General features: G+C 44.9%; 1 protein-coding gene across 1 annotated transcript; it reads right to left on the minus strand.

Annotated features, from left to right (window-relative positions):
• Positions 1–13,939: 13,939 nt before the first annotated feature.
• On the minus strand, positions 13,940–23,012 carry CISH (cytokine inducible SH2 containing protein). The gene is made up of 3 exons (XM_065845762.2): positions 22,157–23,012; positions 17,547–17,773; positions 13,940–17,053 (listed from the first exon to the last, which is right to left on the minus strand). Exons 1-3 carry the CDS (start codon positions 22,201–22,203, stop codon positions 16,551–16,553), a joined length of 777 nt encoding a protein of 258 aa, XP_065701834.1. The 5' UTR covers positions 22,204–23,012; the 3' UTR covers positions 13,940–16,550.
• Between the last annotated feature and the right edge of the window lie 27 nt (positions 23,013–23,039).

Below are 23,039 nucleotides of genomic sequence, written 5' to 3' on the forward strand. Positions count from 1 at the left end.
CCAAAGGAGACACCTGTCCAGTCTGAAATTAGCATCATTGGGAAAGGCTTTTCCCTGCAAACCGGCTCTCGAGCGGGGTTTGCGGAAAGCTTATGGAGATTTCTTGCTCAACAGTGGATGGAGAGCTTCCAAAGGTATTCACAGCACCATATGGTTGCAATGTGATCTAGTACCGATGTATTAATTCCCTCCTGATACTGCATATCTCTCCCTATTTGTTTGCCTTCTCATTTGTTAGTTTATTCTTCTGTTGCATGAGACTGTCCGAGAGAAGGTTGGAGGGAGCAGAGGCAGGTGAAAGGTTCAGAAACAATGCAATATCCTGGAGTAATATATTAGTAGTTGTCTTTATTATTGCTTTTCAGTCCAAAGGGGATGTTTAAGCAGCTTGAAGGCAGTGCAAACCATCTGCAATAAGTGAATCGTAATGGAGAGGCCAAACCCAAGCTGGTACAGCCGTTGTTGACACGCAACTGGAAACTCTGAGCTTTTAAACCTCCCTGGATGCAAATGGGATGTGTTTGTGTGATTTGCACCCTACCAGCAATGACTCCCTTTGGCAGGAGGACCTGCTGGTGCCCCAGTGACGCAGTTACGCAGCCTGTCGAGCGGAGCAGGAGAGCCCGTGCAGCACTGTGCCGTCTGGTGCCTTTGCAGCTGAGTAATCTGCTGCACTGAGCTTGGCTTCCCTGCTCCTGGGTCTTCAGAGGAGAACAGCCACATCTGCAGTGGGCCATTCGTGGTGTTTCCTGCTCAGAAACATTAGGAATTCAATAACACTGTTTTCTAACTGCAATTGCTAGAGGAATTTAAATAGAATTTACTAATCTGACAGCTACACAAGCATTTGTGAGAATTTATTCCCATAAATAGAAGGTATCAGAGAGACACTGAAGATGTTTCAAACCTGTCCGTTCTTCAGCTGGATGATTGTTTACCTGTCAGTTGTGGCTGAGCCCTTCACCTTGCACAGGGCTGGAGATCCTCTTTTCAAATGGGAAAGACGTGCACTTATAATCAAAGAACCCAAGGCAATATAATGTAAAAATGTGAACAACACTGTTTGTATCGTGTCCAGCCTACATTTAATGATGTGTTTCATGCCCCTGAATTCCTTGCGAACAGGTTTTGACTTTTGCTGCCTAGTTAGTGTATTGCTGTCTGTCTTTTGTGGGATAGAGGTGTACGGAGTAATTCCTATCTATCCTTTAGTGACTTGTGCATCAATATGTGGATTAAGGGTAAGTTCTAGCTATGATAATATTACTCCAATGCTGAATTTGGCACATTTTCATCAAGCCTGTAGAAAACCTGAGAAAACCAGTTGCTATAGATATCTGTGGCACGTCACTATATTTGTATTTATCTTGCCATTGCAATGAGAGCTATGGTGTGCGTGAGGTTTCAAAGCTTGTTCCCCCTCTGCTCCATCTTTACATCCATACCTGTGACCTACAGCGGTGAGTGACCTGCTCTCTCTTTAAAGTCGCATGTGCAGCAAGTTGTATTGAAAGGATACTCAAACTAGAGCTACTCTGAGCTTCTCGGTTCATTTGGTACATGGCCACGGTGACACCAGCTTGGGTCCCAAGAGCAGCCGAGCTCTCTTCGTGTTCAGCCCCATGTGTGCTTTGGTCCCTCCTGAGAAAGTCTTCCACTTCTGAGCGGGGTTGTCGAGTGTAGGTGGGATTGAATGGGGTCACCACGCGTATCCCGGTGGTATATCTCCTCACACTTTTTAGATAGTCAAAGTATGACTCTCCCGACTTTGCAGTGCCTTGTGTCCTTGTAATGTTGAGATTAATTTCAGAACCTTGGTGCAGCCAGAAGATAGTTTGCTTTACGAGTTATTACAGTACAGAAAGGGCAACTGGAGCTCTACAAATAAAGAGTGTGCTCTCAGTGTCCTTGGCCTTACTTCCACCACTTTGGTGTGCTAATCACTGCTAATGGGTTTGCATAGTGAATGACAAGTCCTGTTACATGACGAATTCTGAGTCATTTTTTGGCCCACAGCTCACACAGAGAAGTGTGCATAAAACTGCCACCTTACCCCTTTTCCAGGCTTTGATCTCCCGCCCCAGACACCCCTTTGACAAGAGGTAAGGCACAGACTAAGTGCAGGTCTTGATGTCCTTTCCACACAGCAGGGAAAGTTCATCATCAGCTTTTTCTGGTTCCCTAAATAATATTTCCAGCTGCTCCTGTCCCTAGCATCTTGCCCTCTGGGTTTTCTTCTTTTATAGAATTTGCCTGTAGAGCAAAGTGGTGGGTGTTGTGTTGGTTTTTTTGTTCTTTTTTATTTTTAATAAAACATGTTCAATTAGCTTCCTTAGAAAAACCTCCCTGGGCACTCTGATTGGGCGTTTGGCAGAGGAGCGACTGCTGTCAGCATGTCTGAGTTCCTGGAAGAGCTGAAGCGCAATGAAAATGACCCCAGGGAGCAATGGGCTTTCCACAGAAACCTGACAGTCTGGGGGAGGGCTGACTGGGCCTGGATAGTTTTTCAGAGCTTATTTAGTTTCCTTTCTGCAGCCTGACTGCACACAGCTTCAATCACATCCTTCATCAGTAGGGTCTTAATCTGTTCTGCAGCATCATGCATGGTAAGGGCACTGGGCTGTCCTTCTGTGTTTTTTCTGGGTGCTGCATGGCATTCTGCGGGTACCATCAGCATCCTTCTCATTTCTGGAGACACAAAAACTCAGCAGCCCCTTATTTACACCATAGATTTGTAATTCTGGACCGTATTCCTGTTTGCATGCTGTTTTCCTTCACTTTTCACAGTTTCACTTGCACTGGACTTGCCTCTCTGGTTTTAGAGAAACAAACATGAATTGCAAATTTCATAGCTGTGATTTGGTCTTTTCCTTGGCTTGTATTTCTGGGTTGATCTGGTGATAGAGCCTGTTCTCATCTTTCTGGATCATTGTCATCCCACAGATGTTCTGGTATTTACAGAGTTTCTTCAAGCTTGTGTCTTCTTTGATCTTGACCAAATGTTTTTGCCGAATGTTTGAGGGCATTCAGGGAAGAAGGGAAAAATACCACCTCAGTCCAAATAGCAGAGGCCTAAGGGAATTAACATTAAATGAAAAATCTGCCCATGCTACAGTATGGAACTAAGACAGCAGTGGAAAAGAAAGGTCTGGAAGTTGCTTTTCACCCCAGCTTGCTTGCGTGTGAGTGCAGAGAGCCGTGTCCTCCAGGTGCAGCCTGAGATGCGAGCGAGCAAGGGAAGGTGCTCCCGCATTGGTTCTGTCTGACTGAAGCTGCTGTGCTGGGCAGTGCAGGCACCTTCTCTGCATGGAGCAGCCTTGGTTGCTGTGTGTCTCACAGTGGGAAGCAGCAAACCTTTGGGGCCTACAGCTTCAGCTGTTCAGGAGCTTGTCTTGATCAAGAAGTCCGAGTGCACTAAGCCAGTGCATTGATTTTTAGTGTGCTTGCTGCTCTCTGTGTACTTGCAGTGCCTTCCAAGAGGTTGATTTTTATGTAACTACTAACTCACTGACAGGATTGAATTACCTTGTGCCTGAAACTGAGACCAGAACTGTGGGGGACTCGGGGTGCTCTGATGGTGCAGGGTTCTGCCAGGCTCTGCACATGACAAACTATTGCCCTGAAAAGGAACCAGTGCAGGATTTATCCCCACTCCTGTAGTGCAGGGACCAGACTGCAGGTTCCATTGGCACTAAGATGTAAACTGTTCTCTTGCCTGCACAAGTGGTTCTTCAGAATTTAAGTAGAAAAAAGAGCCATGCTGCTATTGATGTTATGTTTGATCTGTGGAAGGATCCTGCTCAACCATCGGCAAATTTCACTAGCCAAGAAGCAGAGTTATAAGTCAGAAATGGCTCTGCTTTCATTTCCCACCCTAGGATGCACGAGCAGCCCAGTGACATGAGTTTCCCCACTGGCTCCTCCATTCCCACATCAAAGCTGTTCCTGAGACTGTGACGCCCCTTTCACACACACTTCCATGGCTTGGGTGACTTAACTGGGAGCCGCACCACATTTACCACAATAATGGGAGGAAAATCAAGTCCAAAGTATTGTGCATGAGTTACAAAATATTAGTGCAGAGGCAAAAAGTACTCTTCCACATAGGGGAGGCTGAGTACAATTAAAAAATGATGTTTCCAAGCTCCTTTGGTCTGCTTTGGAGATTCGAAAAAATAAGTGTGCACATAACAAAAGTACTTGACATTTAACAGCACAGGGAAGTGAAACTAACCAAATGTGGTGCCTGAAGACAGCAGGAGGGGAATACTCTTTTGTAGTTGGTTTCTTTCCAAGCAAATCATCTTAGTCATCCTCTGTTGAGCAAACACAGGGTGGAATAGGTGTTTGTCAGAAGAAGGGTGTAGCTAGGTGTAATTAGTAGCAGAATCCGACTTCCCATGGAAAGTTTATTAGCTGACGTGAGGAGACAGACCTGTTCAGGTACTCTAATGTTACACTGCTAAATCAGAGTGAGTTTACAAAGAGCGACTGTGATTCATGCCAGTCGGCAGTGAGCTGCCCACCGCCGCCATAGGGATGGGTGGGCTGTCTTAGCACACCAGCAAGCTGGGTGCTTCTGTTTGTGCAAGAGCACTAAAAATACAGGGTGCGAGCTGTCGGATGAGAGGTCAAATTGAAGTATTTTCCAGTTGAGAGGGAAAGGACCAAGGGAAGACCTTATATGGTTAGGAGCCCAAGAGACGGCTTTAATTCCTGAGCTTATAAAGCCAGGCTTAGAAATGTATGTGGGTTTTTTCTCTGCATGGGAATATGTAGTTGATTGCCTTAGGGACAAAAGAAAAGGTTTAGTTAAGTCACTTGTGCTCTCCTTTATTGTCCTACCAAGCTGATGGACTTGTCTCTTCTCTGGCAGCACTGGGAAGAAGGGAGGTTGAGCCCCTTACAAGTAGTTCTTGCTCAGATTTGAGACAGCATTGCAGAGGGCAAGAAAAAGTCACCTTTGTACAGAATGGCTTTGGGACTGACTTTTTGTTAAGGTTATTTGTATCAGTTTGACCTCAGTGGAGGCGGTAGTGTAGAGAACCAACCCCTTTGTGCACTGGCCATAATCATTTCTCCGGAATTGTTTTTGAGTTTATTTTTAAGTTGCACTGCAGGAGACTCCTCAGGCCTGGGTAGCGCCGCATTCATTTTGGTGACGGGCGCTTTGCCCGTTGTTGGTAAAGGGCATTCCCGCTGCAGCAGTTCCCAGCCGGGCGTCTGGCCCGGGGCTCTGCGCAACAATTTGAGACGAGGGTTTAGGTCAGAGAAGAAGTCTGGGGGACTTGAGCTCAGCTCAGTGCCATGTGCCCCCTCACCCATGGCACCTCCCCAGGTAGCCTTGGATGTTGTCCCTGGAGATAAATTATAACACATCCTCTTTTCTGGGGTTGTTCAAAGGATCTTTCAGTGAGGTTAACAAGATTACTTTTAGTTTAAGATAGCAATAGGAACTGCCTGATAACTAGAATAACTGGTTTAAGTGAACACAGCTACAGTCTATTTTCAATTTGACATTGAAGAAATGACCTCCTTTTTTCACGGAGAACTGTCATTCTAAAACAGATACTACATTGTTACTTGGTAACTGTGTAGGGCTTGAAATACCTTTAATAGTCCCACTTTGTTCTCAGCTGCAGAATTTTGTAGCTGTCTTGGTGGCATCTCAAGGTCAGGCTGGTCACCGCTGGGAGAATTCCTGATGATATGGAAGCAGATCAGTAGTGCAGGGAAAGAAAGGAGGAATGACATGAAAACTCTGCTCCTCCAGGCACTCCTGTCAAGTACCAGGTAGGAGATCTACATTCAGTCCTTGTGTCCTCCAACTTACAGTTCCTCCCCTCTGGAGGCCATGAGGAGGGCAGACAAAGCCCCAACATCTCCCCAGAGGAACAAAAGAGGAAACTTCCTTTATTTGCCAGTTTGTATTATGTTCCTTGAATGTGCACATCGTTCAACTGGGAAAGGAGGAGAAAAAGAAGAAAAAAAAGCATTTTCTGGGGTTCATAGATTTAAAAAATCAAATTTAAAAAAAAACAATCCAGAAACTTCTCTGTGCAGATTGTTGATATCTTTGCCATATCACTATGCTGACTTCACTGCTTTAACTGTTTGTAGGTTTGATAGTACCTGTGTACCAGCATCCTTTTCCTTGTTGCTGGTAGAAAGTATCACAGCCAACGATGCTTTCAGGGTAGGGGGCAAATTAAGAGGTTTGTGCCATGGAGTAAGACTTCAGAACATGTTACGTGTTGGTTTTTTTAGCAGAATCATCTCGGCATACTTACCGATCCCAAGGTTTAGAAACTGGGCCTGGAAGAGGAAGCTGAAGAGTGCCTATGTGAGCAATATTTGATCACTAGCATTCTTCACACAAGCACACATGCATGATTTTGGGGGTGTCTTCCACAGTAATGAACTAGACTCTTTCTTTGGCAATGGTTCTAACTGGCATGAATGCCTGATGACAGAGATGGTAAAGGGCCTTTCTTTTTCCCTTTTCCTTTGGTTGATATCATGACACATGAATCTAATTTGACTTCATCTCCCTTTGCATCAAAAAGCCATTTCTACAAGGCAAAAGACACATGAAACATTAGTGTTCCTTGACATAATTCTAAGTGCTTCCTTTTGTAGGCCTTGATCAATTGCCTCCAAACCAGCACTGCTGTGTACTAGTTACACCAGCCATAGGTAGGCTTGAGGGCAAGGGTAAAAAAAATAATTCCTTTATACTTTGGTTTCCTGTAATGTCATATTTGGAAGTGCCCATCTTCGAAAGCAAACATACTGGAACAGCAAGACATGGGGAATATTTGTATCTCTGTAGCTGGTCAAGGTAAACCGTATGTGGAGTGTTGACCTCAGCTAGCTACGTCATCTGTTATTTGTTGGATTGTTACATGAGATAGCTGGCTACCTAGAATCCACCAGCGTCTGTAACATGTTCCCTTTTCACTAAGTTATTTGTTTTGTCAATAACTGCAGAGAGAACTTGGAGAGCGTTCCATTTCTGCTCCAGTAAGAATTAACGATGCTTGTTGTAGGGATCACTATAGGATATACAGCATTTGCTTTAAGCCTTTGGGGTTTTAATCCCAGGCAGGTAGTAGGCTGAGGAGGGATGCTGGCTGCTGCTGCTGGGGAAATGGGAAGAGACAATTAAGAAACAGCTTCTTTGATGGTTACTTATTTCCCTCAACCCAAGCATAAGAAGAGAATGTTTCCTTTGGCTTGTAGGGAGAGGATTCTTCTCGATTTAAGGAGCTTTTTGACCGAAGTATTGCTCTTCCATCAGCTAATTCCTCTAAGAAGAGCTGAGACAAAGGAAGTGATAATAGGCCAACAGGAAAATACAAAATAAACTGCAACATACTGCTTGTTGGCTCCAGCAAATGGGGTTAAGAAGCATAAGCAAGATAATAGATATATTTTTATTGTTAATTAGTGAAGCAGGACTGGATTGATAACATGCAGCAGGGCTTATCTGCATTATAGATTGGACTGTCTCTTTCTGAACTCACCTCTCCTCCCATCCAAGATTGAGCAGAGTATTTCCCCTTCCAGTAGTTGTGATGGATCCTCCCTTAGAAGCCATGATTTATCTGAAGAAATAATACCAACATGATGTTCAGTGCATATTTTCTGTCAAAATCTGCTAGTACACTTCTGTGCTAGGAAACAAAAGAAGCCAGCATGTGACATTATCGCTTACTACGCAAGTTGCTGTCACACTCTGACTTGATACTAATGTGAATTATTTTGGTTTTGGCTACATACCTGATTTGTACCGTTTTATGTAATAAAGGCCAGCCTTTTCAGATAACACAGGCTGTGTTATACAGCCAGGCAGTAAAGAGCTAAGGGACCTAAAAAATAATAGCCTTCGGATACCTTCGTCACATGGTAAATCCAAACAAGAGGGACCCACATACTAGGGAGTGTGTGGATCTGTTCTCCTCCCACAGATTGACAAGGCACGATGAAATACTTCCCTTAACCCAGAGCCAAGCTAGAAGGTTAAATGCAGCCTGGGGGTGCATGAGTGTGTCAGGCAGACCATGACGTGGATGAAGAGAGATGGACTGAATGAGTAAGAGCCAGCTGTAGGAGCTGCACATGGGTCCGGTTTGTGTCGTCTGAGTGGTCCACACTGGAAGTGGAAAGTGCAGCTATTCACTTGGTAACACAACCTGTGACTTCTGCAGCAAAGCGTTTCCCCACTACGTAAATTACTGAACTCTTCCTCCCAGCTCGTTTTCTGTACCCTGCGGCACTGAGGTCATTACAACATTTGCATGCTCTTGCTTGGAACCGCTGTTGGTGAATACCCCTGAGTCAGCAGCCTGGCAGGTCACGCTAACCCTGCTCCTCACTTAGAGATCTGATCAGCAAGAAAAGTCTTTGCATGCACAGAGAAGCCTTCAGTCTCCTGTGTTCTTGGACAGAAAAGAGTAATATGGAGTCCTCGTGTTGGCCCCACGTGGGGACAGCTGATCTGCCTCATCGCAACGGTCTTGCAGTGCTCTTTTGTGCATGTTCTTTCCAAAATGTTGCTCAGTGCCTCACAGCCAAGGTGACTTCCATAGCACAGGACTGGAGGGAAGGGAATTAAAGAGGGGTGAATTGCAAACAGTCTTGGAAGAATGTGAGAAGTGTTCCAAAACCAAAGGCTTAGAAGAGAGGGAAGTATTTTCAAAAAGAGTTACAGGCATTTTTTTCTGAAGAGTTCCCTGGAAATAATATTAGGTCATGTTTTAGGCTTTTTCAGATTTACATTTTAATCATAACAACATCTTTTATTACTACTTGAACTTTAAGACATGTGCAAGCACATAGCATGCACGCTGTGCAATATGTTTCTTCACCATATTTACAGGCTGGGAGGTAGTTTTGAACTCTGCCTCTGCAGTGTTTGGCAATGACCGTGGCGGCACTTGCATGATGGGAAGAATCTTTGCCAAGTTGGGTAATTTTTGACAAGTATAAACACAGCTCTGCCTTCTGTAAACTAGATTTCAAACCATATTGCTGTTCTAGGGAAGAGACAGTCCTGACATTAAGGGCTATACAGGCTCTCTGATCAGCCATTAAATCTTCTCTCTGCCAGTTACCATTGAGGGAGCCTGTAAAGAACAAGCAGCAAGGGGACAGTTGGATGGAATGGGCACCCCAGGAGCTTAGTGCTGGGTCTTGCTGTCTCTTTGTCACAAATATAACCCGGATCTGTTGGTTTTAGGAGTTGTCATCACTTTAACCAATGTGAAGTGAGTATGCTGAGATCAGTCCAGGTTAGTCTGCTCAGTTTTCCATGGACTGATGTTTACATCCCAAAGTGGCATTGCAGATGTTCTGACTGGCATATTTGCAGGTGAATACAAGTGAAGTGAGAACTTTACAATGCATGATGAGCTTTCCTTTGTTTTTAAAAAAGACATGTCCAGGCTAGGGTTTGTGCGTGCTGGTGGGGCAGTGTGTGAAGGAAGGTTTTTCTTGTGTTAAGTAAGCTGCACTTCAGTGTTACAGTTCCCTTTAATGGTGAATTCATGTCAGAATTACACCAGGGATAAAATCCTTGTCTGTAAAGCGGGGCATATTAAGTGGGCCAAATTCAGCCCTGAAGTAAATGAATTCCCATCACACTTAATGGAAACAAACCTGGGTTGGGCCCATTATTTTTTTTTATGGGTTTCATAGACAGGGTTGTTTCCATAGAGCAGCACTTCTCTACCAGCTGCAGTTGTTGAAAAGTTGCGGTGTATCTTCTAGATCAAGGCAATTGCATGATGGAGTTAAACAGGCTGACAGGCTGGACTCCCAGAAACTCAAGTCCTGGCCAAGCTCTGCCACTGATTTTTGGTTGACCAACTCTTCCTATACCATAGGTTTTGAGAAATACCAGGTCTCTAATTATATGTTTGGACAATCTAATGCTGCAGTAGCAAGTATTGTATCAATTTTTTATTCTCACTGTAGTTGCATGGGGGTACATTAAAGCAAAAGCCTTTCCTGCCTAGATAGTGTTCTCTTCAAGTAGCTATTCTTGCAAAAACTGATGTTGTATTCATTTTTGCAAGCACATCTGAGCAGCTGCAAAGTGCAGGCACTCTGCATTCAGGAAGTAATGGCATTCAGGAGAAAACCCTTGCCAGGAAGGTCTGAGAAAGAGGAGCAAAGGGGTGAAAGTAGTTCCCATTCACAAGAGGAAACCCTTTTCTGCAAATCTAGGTTGGTATGTCAGACTGGGAGCAGTTCTGACTGATTACTTTCCTCTGCTGGGGCAGACTGGGGTCTGGTCTTTATTTAAATTATTCAAATGATTTTGCAAGACCAGGTCTGTGTGGAGCTGACTGTGGGCCATCTAGCCCAACAAGCTTCCTCCAGCTGGGAGTGCTACAACAGCTCATTAAGACGAAATTGCAAGGACTAAGCCACCAATGATTTGCAGTAAAATTTCCTTTTTCGTTGAGTCTCATCTTTAATGAATATTAGCTAAAGTTCTGAAGCTTTTTTGTATTCCCTCCCCTTTCCCAATCCAAAAAGCCCTCTAAATTTTTATATTAAATTGTTATATTATTATGTAAAATTCAAATTGTGTTTTACTAACGTTTCATAGTTTCCTTTTGAAGTTTAATGCCCAGGCTAACAGTGAAGCTGGTAAAATTATTCTTCTGTCTGGTCTCCATTTTGCCTACCAGTAGCCTTTTCTCTGAATAGTATAAACATTTTTCAAGTTAAAAAAAAAATACTAGTTCTTTATAAAATTTGCAAGAGTACATTTGTGTACACTCATCCATCTGCATGATGTGAATACAGAAAGACTCTGATCTAATTTTGTTTCCAGACTCACTTTGTCATTTTCCTTTAAACCTGTTTTTTTGATGTAGGGTGGAGGTAATGATGGATGTCTGATTGATGTTGCAGCATTATGCCTGTTCCCAAGGGCCCCTTGCCTTACTTGTTTGTGCAGTGTATTGTGCCACACAGTTGTTTTGTTTCGTGAGGAAGTGTAAGTGGAAGATCAGAATGGGGTCCACACGAGACAGCATTACCCTCCAGATGAAGCATTACCCTCCCGATAAAGCCGTGTCTCCACGCGCTCCTGCTCCCTGACACTCTGGCACCCGTGATTATAAAAAAAACAAATAGGCAGAACTGGGTGTGGGCAGAAAATAGACACGTCTCAAAAGAAATTAGTCTCAGCCTGAACGTGTTATCAATGTACTTAGCAACTGCATAGCCCTCTTTTTGCTATCATGCCGTTAGGCAATACTGGCAGGACTGGGTTCCCTTGTACTTCCTCTTCAAAACTTAATGCCAGGTTGCTGTGAACAGAAAAAGGCAAAAGGGTGAACGATTCTGCCCAAGGACAGGGCAGATCTCTTTAAATAATATCTCGTTTTCACCTTTGGCTGGTTTGTTTTATAAGGAGCTGCCTAGTCTGATTTTTCTTTCATTTTCTCCAGTGAATGATAGGTGGGATCCACTGAAAATGAGACATAGATGTTGCAACAATGCTGCTAGGAGCTGAGTTGGAAGATGTTACTTGGCTTCCAAAGTAGCTCTGTCACATCTTCGCTGGCTGTGGCGTTACCCCATGCTCCAGACCTTTGGGCTGCTGACGGGCTCAGGGCTGGGGAAGCGCATTTCCGTGAGGACTGCAAGCGCTTCAGCAGTCATTAGGGAGAGGCAGGAAAGGACCGTGGTAATTGGCTTCTGACAGATCTGAACATGAGAATGTGATTTGACAGAGCAGAAGAGCTCTTGAGCTTTCTTAATTTCATAGGTAGTAGCTAAGACTGACAGTGGAATTTGGACAAGAAATGCCATGTAATAAATCAATTGCTTGAAACACCTGACCAGATCTGTTGTAAAATAATTAAATACTCTGCTAATTCACTTCATTTCTCACTGGTTTATCTGGCTTGAGCTGAGGGAAGTTGTGCACTTGAGAGTATCTGGGTAAAGGAATAAGATTTCAGTAAGGTTGAGAGGATAGGAACATGTGCACATAAATGGGTTATTTTTCCCTCACATGTGTTGCTGCTTCAAAAGGCTGATTATTTAAGGCGGAAAATTATACCATATGTGCCTGACAAACTGCAGGGTATTTCTGCTGTGGCAGTGAGCCATGGTGGCATGGTTTCCGTCATGGACTGGGATCTATATTCCTTGTCCTCTCAGTCTGCTTTTCAGACTCTCAGTGAGGGCTCCATGTCCAGGTGTCTATCTACAGTCAGAAATGGCAAAGCAAGAGAGAACCCAACCCAGTTGTCCTGTGTTGGCTCAGCAAACCAAACAGGTGTCTCTGGGAGAGGTGTTGCAGCTGTACTTCAGTGATTATGAAGGTCAGCCTCCACTTCCACGAATGCTCCTGTTTCCAGCAATGTGGAACTCAATTGTAAAAATCAGTTCATTCTGCATGGTGCTTTGGTGCAGGAGTTCTCAGAACGTGAACCTGTTTGCTTTAACAAAATGTGCTGAAGGTGCAGGAGTGGGAGTTGTTAAGATAACAGCCGATGCAGTAAAACCACGTATGACTGCAGTTATGTATTGGCCTGACTCATGCCAATTTTTTGTGCTCTCAATCTGCAGAAAGTGAGCAGCAGGGTTTCATATATGTAGCTGGGGAAGAGTTTAGCCTAGCTAAGAAAGTAAGAAATTACTTAATAATGTGTCAGAAATGCTGCATCCTTCTTTTCAGTATTTTCCTGGGATTTCAAAGTTCCTCTTTAAAGATAGATGCTGCTTTTCCTTCCTTTTGTTTTCACTTTTCTACTTCCTTTGATTGTGTTTTGTTTCTACCCCGCTCTAGCTTGCTTTCCACGATTCCTGCAAAACCAAGAGGGATGTGATTGTTTTTAACAACTCACACCTGAGCAGATTATTCCACTGCCAACGTTTCGTGGTTGCTGTGCAGTGGAAATCTACCCACGGACTCACGTTGATGAGGTGGTGGAAACAACGTTTGTTGGTGAATTCCAACGCCATGTCTGACACAGGAGGGACAGCACGTGCTTTAGGAATACTTCAAAGCAGTAGTTTGAACGTTGAAGCCAGTGGTTTCAGAAAGGGAGAATGACAGAGAGGAGCTAGTTGAGCTTCTGTTTTTCTCTGAGTGCATTTGATGGCTTGCAGTGGTTGGGAGTGCCCTGTGCTTTGCTTCGGGCGGGACGGGGTGGCCGTGGCACAAGCGTTTCTCCTGGGCAGCGAGTGCGCAGGGGCGGCAGCAGCGTGGTGCCAGCGATGGGGTTGCCTCAGTGTGTTCTGCATGTCACATGGGCAGGATGGATGAGGTGGCCCCTGTTTTCCTCTGACACCGTGGGGCTGATCCAGCTCCCTGGGGGTTTCCCTGCCTGCTGTGTCTGGTGCGAGGTGACAAGAAGGGGAAAGGTGCTGGGCCAGACTGCAAATATGGGGGGACGGAGGCCCAGCGGCGTCAGAACATGGGGAAGAAGCTGATGCCTCCTATCTGAAGCATGGTCTGCCTTTCATGAACTCGTCTTTCAACACTACCGTGAGCAGAATTTTTCTTTGAGGCCAACTTGAAGCCTGCTGTAAACAAGTTGCCAAACTTCAGTTATGTTCCATCTCCTTTCCCCTAGATTGTGATGGTTTTCTATGGCATGCAGAAGCAATACAAAAATAATGTCTGTGTTTTCCTACATCATTAAGGAACGTTCCTTAAGCCTTTGGTAACCTGGGACTTGAGGTCTGTCACTGCTTGTGTGTGTGTGGTAGAAACCAGGCCCACACTTAGGATGATTTTGGTGTTAACTCTCCCCGTGTCCGAAGGGTTTTTCTCCTGATTAAGGGGTCGTGTGTCCTGTTTGGGAAACAAAATGGTCAAGAGGTTGTCTGGTCTTCTTGGGCAGAATTTCTGTGAACAGAAAATGAATTTATCCATTTGGATTTTACCAAAGACTTCTACATCGAGTGGTTTTAAAATGTATTTCAAATGTTTATTTAAAATCCAAGTCAAATGATTTTTAACAAACGGTCTCAAGACAGAAGAAACTGACTTTTTGGAGTAACTGTATTGTTTATTCTTTGTATTGCAGTAGCACCTAGAGACTCCTATTGTGCTAGATGCGGAACAAACAACAGAGATGGTCCCTGCCCATATAAGCTTGCAGCCTTCAGCTTAGCCTCTCATTGTCCTGCTGGGGATTAACCAGGCTTTCCTTCTCGGAACATGCTTCTCCCATTTTAGCTGGGCTCTCCTGGGGCAACGAGGTCAAACCTGCAAGCTTGATTTCCTCATTAGCCCCAACAGAGAGAAGATCAAGTAGGAGGCAAGTTTCAGAGAGCTGAACAGCTCATCCTTTCCACTGTACATTTCTCTGAGATTTTATATGCTGTAGATACCAAGCCTGTGGCCAAGCCATGTGGGCTTCCTGAGATCACTGCTGCTCCTTGAAGAGCTGTGGTTTCCTTGTTCCCAGTGTCCTCAGGGAGATAGAGGTGTTTGGATAAAAGGAAGCCTTTTCAGTGGTATGTGGTTTATGTTATTTAGAAAAAAAAGGTTTTTTTGTTTTGTCTTCTAAGTTTTCATTCTCATTCAGTACCTTCCCTCAGTTGCTGCCATGTGAGGCAAGGGGGAAGGATATAATAAAAAGTAAACCTGACATCACACGTGCATGCTGTCAATCATCAAAGTATCAAAAACAAAGCTTGTAAGAGCACTAACGTGTATAAATGTGGAGAGAAAAATAAAAAAGAAGAAAGGACACTGACTAAGCACATCAGGCCATCTTGTCCCTTTGGGCAGCTTTAAGAGGGCGGAAGAAATTCCACTGATTTTTTGAGCTTGTCTCCTGCATCACCATCCCATCCTTTTCCATCTCCTCTCTCAACTCTCAGGTAGAGCTAGGATTTGTCTCTTCCAATTTACAGAGCCTTATAGAGACAGTCCCAGGGAGGGATGAACAAGGAATCCTTAACATTGGTTCATGCTTGATTGTGTTATAGGGTCTTAGGGGCAAAAGCAGTCAAAAGATAACTTCTCTAGACCTCTCTGTTCCCTTGTCTACTTTCTCTCAGTGGCACCGACTGGCTGCCACAGACTGAGAAGGTGATGGGATCATGCAAACAGAGGAAAGGGCAGCTTCTCTGTTTGTGCTTGGTTTGGGAAGGATCCCGGGTGCTGTTTGTCCCTTCTACCCACAGAAGAGCAAGGGAGAGTCATTGTGCTTCATTTGCAGGGGCAGGAAAGAGATGGGGTGCAAGAGGTAAACTCAGAGCAAAAAGTCTAATTAAAGATAACAAACATGCAAGTCAGAGAAAGTGACAGCAGAGGTCTGGGCTTTGGCAAACAGAAAAGTTGCATTGTGGTTTCCAGTGTGCTAGAGCCTGGCTCTGATTGAAGCCACGTGGCTTGTGAATAATTCTGGCAGAAGCAGAGCAACTGGCCGTTTGGCGTTGTGTCAGCAGAGAGGAAGGACAGCTCTTGTACTGAGGTGCTTCCAACTGGTTACCCCCCAGACATAAATAAATAAATAAATATCCTGAAGCTGTGTCTGTCTTTGCAGCTCAGCAGAGCTGTCTCCGAATCTCTGCTCAAGGAGACCCTGTTCTTGCCCCACATCTCGCAAGGCAAGGGCAATGTCAGGGAAAAGCACTTTTAACATGCAAGCCATATGTAGAGTGCTCTGAAACTGAATGCCTCTGCCTGCAAATAAGAAAGCTGGGTTTCTGATTACTTATTTCTAAATGTTTTGTCACAAACTTGCTTTGGAGAAGGTGAAAAAGAAATGGGATGAGTGCTCCCTGGCCCAAGCTCAGTATCCAGAATCTCTGCTTAGAGCTCTCAAGAAAGAAGGGCTTCCTCGCAGCAGTCTCTGTCTGCAACCTATGGCACAGCATGCATCTTTGGGAGATGTGCAAGCTGCTTTTGAGGTTATGATTCCCAGCCCCCTGTAGCTAACAAAGGAAAAAAAACCACTCTTTACCTCTGTAGAGGTGGGTCTAGATACAGTCATCTGAGTCCCACACACTCCAGAAGTCTGGGGGAGCTCCCTGTGACCTGCTACAGGGACAGGCTCAAACAGGTACTAATTGGATGTGAATCCAAATCCAAATTCCCACAGACTTTCGGCTACTGCTTGGCTGGGAGACTTTTTTCTGTCTCTAATTCCACAAAAGAAAAAGAAACAAACAAATAAAAAACTAAAAGGTGCTTTAAAATACCATGAGGAGAGAAACTGCCATGGAAATAAATAGCAAAAATAACAATGTTAACATTTCCGGTGTCACAGCAACTCTGAAATTCAAGTAGTGTGCACATGCCTACAGCACTTTATCACAGCCACTGTCAGCACGGCCTGAGGTTCAGAGCTCAGATCGTGTCCCGTTGTTCACTGAAACAACCAACTCCTCCCTGGTGCTGGAATGGATTTGGAGAGACGGGGAGAGGAAAGGTGGATGCAGTCTCTGCTGATAATCAGGTCTTTACTGTGCCCAGCTGAGCCACGCTTTAGCGGGACAAAGACATGAAGTTCCCTCATTTCTGTCCCTGTCTGTCGTGCCTGAGATACAACGGCCGTGCCTCAGAGTTGGAAAGGGTATTGCTTCAAATAGTCCCCCATCCGCCTGGGCAGAGGGAGCTGGTCCACGTCGGCTGTGGACTTGTTAATCCGCAGCCGGCACAGGTGCTGTAGGCTGGGGATGTTGTCTTTGCGGCTGAGTGGCCGGATGAGTTTCAAGTGTACTGCAGCTGCTGCCATCTCTTTTTGCATGGGAGGTAGAGGAGATGGAGGCGGGTAAGGAGCCTCATTCTTGCTTTCCATTGTGCAGGACATGACATAATGCTGGATGAGACTGACCACGTCTGGGAAGGCCAGGATGCGAGGTTTGGACAAGTAGTTTGAGTCCAGCCGGAACTTGCTGTCAGTGTATTCGATGCGCACGTTGGTGGGACCTCGATTGGTCTTGACAGAAAGTGTGAACAGGTAGCTGGGGTGGGTGCTGTCCCGTACCAGGAAGGTGCCCTCAGGCATCTTTTGGAGATGCTGCTTGGCCTCACTAGCAGTGATGGATCCCCAGTACCAACCTGGAAAAGCATCCCAGAAAGAACTTGTTAGGGAAAGAAGGTATTAAATGACTGGCTATGTATTTAGAGGGACTTCAAAGACTACTGAGTTCAGGGCTTGGGAAGTAACCAGGCCCAGACTTGGTAAGGCCTTGAGAAATTAAGAATATGTCAAGTTCCAAGGGTTTCCTACCTGTGCTTGCCATTGCTGTGCTGGGGCTTGGGATGGGGGTGACTACTTGTGCAGCAGCTGCTGCAGTTTACAGGGAAAATGGGGCCTTTTTCCATTTCATTCTCCAAAGCATTGGCTTACACTAGTGATAAATTACTTCATGGTACAAGTTTGTAGAGACTGAACATATGCTTGCTGCATCCACAAGAGTCAACCATGGCTGTAACAGAACCAGGTTCCTATCTAAGTGGGATCAGGAGATTTTTCCTGAGCTCAGATTGCGAGTTGGCTCCCTACTCCCCGTAGCCTTCTGACCCTGTGACTTTGTGAGCTGAGTCTTACCAGATTCCCGCAGATAGGAGAAGGTTTTTGCAATGCAGAGAAGGTCTTCTTCAGGGTCTCGTGTCTGAGGTGGGTTGCTGTCTGGAACTGGTGCTGCAAAGGCAGGTGTGGACTCCTCCTGGAAGGCTGTGACGGGGAGAGGCTGCATGATCGGCTCCGACAAATCCACCGCAATGTCCCTGAGCGACAGTCTCCTGATCTTCCCCTCTGCCAGCAAAGGATGAGGTCTGAAATGAAGGGCATACTCTGCTATTTTTCCTTGCCTTGAAACAGGTTGCAGCATCTGTTCAGTGCATGCTACATTGTACGACAACATGTTATGTTTTATAAACAGATCCTCAGTATGATTATGTTTCAAACAGAGAGAGGCAAGAGGGGAAAAATTATGCAGTTGAAGATGAACTCTTAGAAACAGGGAGAGACAGTCAGCCTCTTTTGCCTTGGGAAAGGTAATCTATCTCACAATTCAGGTTGATTTGAAATCTGATTTTTTTAGATGTTGCTTTTTAATATGTAGTTTCAGAGCAAATAAGGTTCATAGCAGCATGACCGCTTCACTTACATCATTAAAACATTGGAACATTTATTTTTCCGCCACTGGATTTGTTAGTCATTCACTGTAATATAATTAGAGGCAGACAGTGGAATAGCTTGGGTTTTGCCCTACCTGCTCTGTGCTCAAGGTTGACCTGATTCTAAATGTGTCTGTTAGAACTCAGAGTGAGCTGATCTTATAGTAGAATAACGGGAATTCTTGTTTTTGCCAAGCCTGTGCACTGCACAAAGCCTAGCGTTCAATGGCACGACCGAGATTTCAGTGCGACTGTAATCCCTGCGGGATTATAGCAGCAGGAGGTTCTGTCATGACTGAGCTGCTATGAACATTAATCCCTCTGTGCCCTAAGGACAGTGTTAGTGTAGCCATTCGGCATCTATGTGCAGTTCCATGAAGCCTGGAGCTCTCAAATGCTCCTTCTGTGCAGCACGGCGATTCCTAAAGGAAGGCAGAGCTCCAGGGGAGCATGGATGTTGGGGGCCAGGGAAATCTTAATTCCCAGGCAAGCTCCTGAGCAAAAACATTAGTTTCTGTTCTTTCTTCTAGGCTCTTCGCCTTTGTGTGGCCTGTGTTATGCCTCTCACATGTGCTCACTTGCTTGAGACATTCCTTCAGACACGCAGCAGAAAAGATGGCTGAGTGTTCTGAGAAATACAACACAGTCCTCGAGGTGAGGCCGTCCCAGCACCACTGGAGCTGATGGTGATTGCAAAGGAAGCGGCCGCCTCCTCCCACATCACTGCAGAGAGAAGCGGAAGGAGACTCCAAAGTCATACGCTTTTCCCTTCCAATCTTCCTCCTCCTCTGTGCTCTTTGTGAGTAGTGGCATTTTAGGTACATACAACGTGTTATAAAATGATCTTCACCTGATCATAGCTGTGTTCCACCTTCTCAAACTCCTGAGTCCCAGGTATGGGATGGGGAGCAGGATGATGGGGTTGGGGGGAAAAGTAGATTAAAGAGAACCTGAAAACAACTTCACAATGACTTGAGAGTGAGAGCCATGATGGAGTTTCATTACTCCATATTTCTAATAAAACCATGTAGGTTTGGAATAATTTTTTTGTAAAACCACTGGTAAAATTGAATCTATATAGACACTTCTTGGTCATGGCAGAACCCTACCATCCGTTGGTATTTAGAAAGGAACATTCTTCCTTTTTCCATATGTCAAATCACATTTCAGAAGCAAGACACCTACTTGGCATGCATGGCATTTGATCCTCATTTCTTAATTTCTATTAATGGGTAGGAAACCAAACCTACTAAAAGTGATTTCTGGCCCTTATCTTTCAGCAGACACCCGTGATCACAGGGAGTGCATTCGCAGTGGCTTTCACAGAGCAGTGGGGCTGAATATGCTCTTAGAGCTGGATATTGCCATTGGGAAACATCAGAGTTCTCTTTTAGGTCCCACCTGAGCTACATTTGTAGGTGTTGAGGGCTGCATTTTTAAAGAGATTTAGATGTCTCCCTCTAAATATGACAGTCTTCATGCATGTCTAGCTACCTGCCTTCTTGGGGAAAGGAGATTCCTGATCCTTCATTTCCCCCTGTTTGAACAAGGAGGACCATAAATGAGATCCTTCACTGTACTGAACCTAAAATAATTGTTTGCGCTGTGCAAAGAGGGTGTAACACAAGACTGTGGCAGAGCATTCTGTTCCAGGTGTATTCTTATACCAGCTGTTCACTGGGCTGAAAATGACTGTGACCAATATTAAGTAAAATCAGTCCTGCACCGCGCACTGTCCGCTCGCTCCCCAGAACTTGAATACTGCAGTCTAAATTCCAAATCTCTCTCAATTTATTTTTTTCCTGGAAAATTTTTCTGGCCTACCCTTTGAGAAAGGTTTTTGAACACAAAGGAAACTTTTCTTGTTCCTTGCATGGAACTACTTCTTTTTTTTTTTTCTTTTTATATACCTACTTTGGAGAGGAAATTGGGAATTGGCTAAGAGACTGGAAAGCCAGGGAAAGATAGAACAGCTACCTGCAGAAATATACTCCTGTTTCATTGCAAAAAGTTCTTAATTACAAGGGCTGTACCATCTCATCGTTCAGTCCTCCAAAAGACACATTAACTGTGTGAATTGGTCAGTAGGTTTCTTTTACAGAGCCGCTGTGCGTCTCTCTGAAGCAGAGCCCGTGTGCTTGAGGTGAGGTTTCCCACTGGGCACACTCCCTGCCACTTTGGACTTTCTGATATTTGAAGCTGAAGGAGCGCAAACCCCCACACAGGCACTGCGGAGGTTCTTCCACCACAGCCAGAGAAGGACCATGCTTATACACGTCCTGTTTTCCTTCTGTATACCTGCCCCATGCCCCTTTCTCCACCTACAAAAAGGCCTTGTGCACCTGTTGTCTCAAAGGAGCCCAGTGGAACAGAGGGGGATTAGAAATTCTCATAGACTGCGAGGAGCTGGTGTCCTAATCAACTTTCTACACATGTTGAAGAAAAAAGAGCTGTTGCTGTGACAAGAGCAGCTCCAAGCACAGGGATGGGAGAGCAGAGGAATCAGGGGATAATGACAAACTGCAACTTTTAATGCAAGTACATTGGCAAGAAGGAGAAGAAGAGTTTGCTGGGATAAGGTCTTGTTGAAAAAGGAAACAAACATTTAAAATTTGGCATGTCTGGCTGATAGTCTGCATGGAATCTTGAGAGAAGCAGCAAATAAGCTTCCCGGTGCTTTGGCAATTAGTGTTTCAAAATGCCTTGGAAAGCCAAGGAAGTTCAAGAGAATCGGATATGTCCGATATCATTTAGAGCTGCTTTGTAGTTACTTTGCTGGTAAGCTAAAATTTTGTAACACAGTACAAATAGTACAAGAAAAAGTGTGTCAAGCCACTCTCCATCAGCTATGTCCCAAGACTCCCTTGGGAGCTTGGTCTGAATAGGAGGGAAAGTATGGAGTCCAGGGTATATGAAATCCCAGAGAACAGTGAAAACTGAGCAATAAATGGTCATTTAAAAAGATATTAAGAGACAAGCATCTACACATCTGACTACATAACAAATTCTTAGTGGGTGAAAGGAAGCAGTAGCTCTGGTATGTTAGCCCTGGAGAAAAACTTCAGATAAGGGTTTCACAAAGTCTAAATTGGAAAATTAATTCCCTTTGCCTTGGCTATAGGAACTGCAGCAGCAGACTGAAAATGGGAGCGAGAACAAGCCCACTTGAATAGTAGGGAAGCATTGGTAAGCATGAGCTCTGCTTGTCTGTTAAAGAGATTGTGGGGGGAAATGGCAGAAAAATCCCCATGCTTTAGTCTTTTAAAGCAGCCAAGGCAAATGAGGAAAATCCGCGGAGCGCAGGAGGGATGAGAAACACTGGCATTGCAGCTGGGGCTGAGACAAATGCTGACACTTGCCAAATACGCAGCATGTGTAAAAATGCTGGATGATTCCTGCAGACCAGGTATTTGCACATGTTGATGATCTGAACTGATCATGCAGACCCTGACAGGCCAACACAGCAGTACCAGAGGAGAGATCTGGACACTACCTGTTGTACTGAACAAAGGTGTTCAGTGGCTTTCATTCTATAGAATGTCGTGTATTGGCAAGTCTTCCATAAAAGCAACAGGAAGAGGAAGTTATGTGTTTAGCATAAATATTTACTTAGAAATAGACAGAAGCATCTGAAGTCTGTGGAAGTGTTTCCCTGTAAGCAGTTTATTTCCACCAGGATCTTAGAGAACACCTGCAGTCGCAGGCTGTGTCCTGCTGGTGCTGCACAACCCCGCTCAACAATGCACTCCAAGTTGTTACTATTTTTTACTCCCTCAAACGATTTAAATACCATGTAATTTTTCAGCAATAGGAAGCAAAGAAATCGGGAGTACGTTATGGTCCCACGATTTTTGGCCATGGAATCCAAAAAGCAGACAGGACACACGCGCACAACTCGGTGCTCGGCCAGCCTAAGTCATTCCGTTCCATTACAGTCACACATGGCAGCTCACACAAGCTCAACAACTGTCCCAGAGAATCTTACTAATTACAATTATTAAGCCACAGCTTTTGAAAGAAGGCTTTAGAGTATCTTACCCCTGAACACAGAGGATCATGTCACTCCTGGACCAGGGGAAAAGCATTAAGTCTTCAAGAAAGTGGGAAATGCTTTCTCCTCTTCTCTTTTTCTCTTCTTGTCTCCTTTTTCTCTGCTTCCCAGGATCAAGCAAGTTCCAGCCTCTAGTTCGGGGTTCACGGTACCAGAAGGCTGGAGAGTCCCAGCAAACCCCTTCCGCAGTGGGTTGTGGTTCAGACACAAAGGCAAATCGGACTGTCCAAGAGACTTTGCAGATTGTTCAGCAACTTTAGCCCGGAAAATGCGTGCGCTCCCAGTTCCTCAGAAAATAATGTATTCTTGTTCTGCTTTTCAGAAAACAGCAGCAACAACAAAAAAGAAAGTTTTAAAAATAACCAGAGAAAAGGGAAATTACATATATTTTAAGAGGAAGTAATCTTCTGTCAGAGCAATCTTTTCGAAAAAAACATTCAGAGCACTGTGAAATAATAATAAATAGATAACAATAAATAATATTTCCCCGAATGTCTGGGGGAAGAGAGCCGGCGGAGCAGCAACCTGCCTGTTCACTGACTCCAGAAGTAATGAAGCTCCGAGAAAAAAAACCCCAACCTACTAAGTAATCTTTTGTTTGCCCCTTTTAATCTGTTCCGGGAAGTGAGGGATTCCTGGAATCGTATTGTGTTCACATCACTCTTCCGATAGCAGCCACGCGGAAAAAAAAAAAAAAAAAAGGTATAAATAGAAGTGACCATAACGGCCGCGTTGATGTCAGCACCGCTCGCCGGGGGAGGGGAGCGGAGCCTTCCCGGGGGCCCGGCGGGGGGGCCCGGGCCGGGCCGGCTGTGCGGAGCTGCCGCCCGTGCGGAGCGGCCGCCGCGCGTGTTCGCGGAAACGCCTTTG

The sequence above is a fragment of the Patagioenas fasciata genome, chromosome 10 (assembly GCF_037038585.1).
Source record: "Patagioenas fasciata isolate bPatFas1 chromosome 10, bPatFas1.hap1, whole genome shotgun sequence".
In the NCBI taxonomy this organism is placed as follows: domain Eukaryota; kingdom Metazoa; phylum Chordata; class Aves; order Columbiformes; family Columbidae; genus Patagioenas; species Patagioenas fasciata.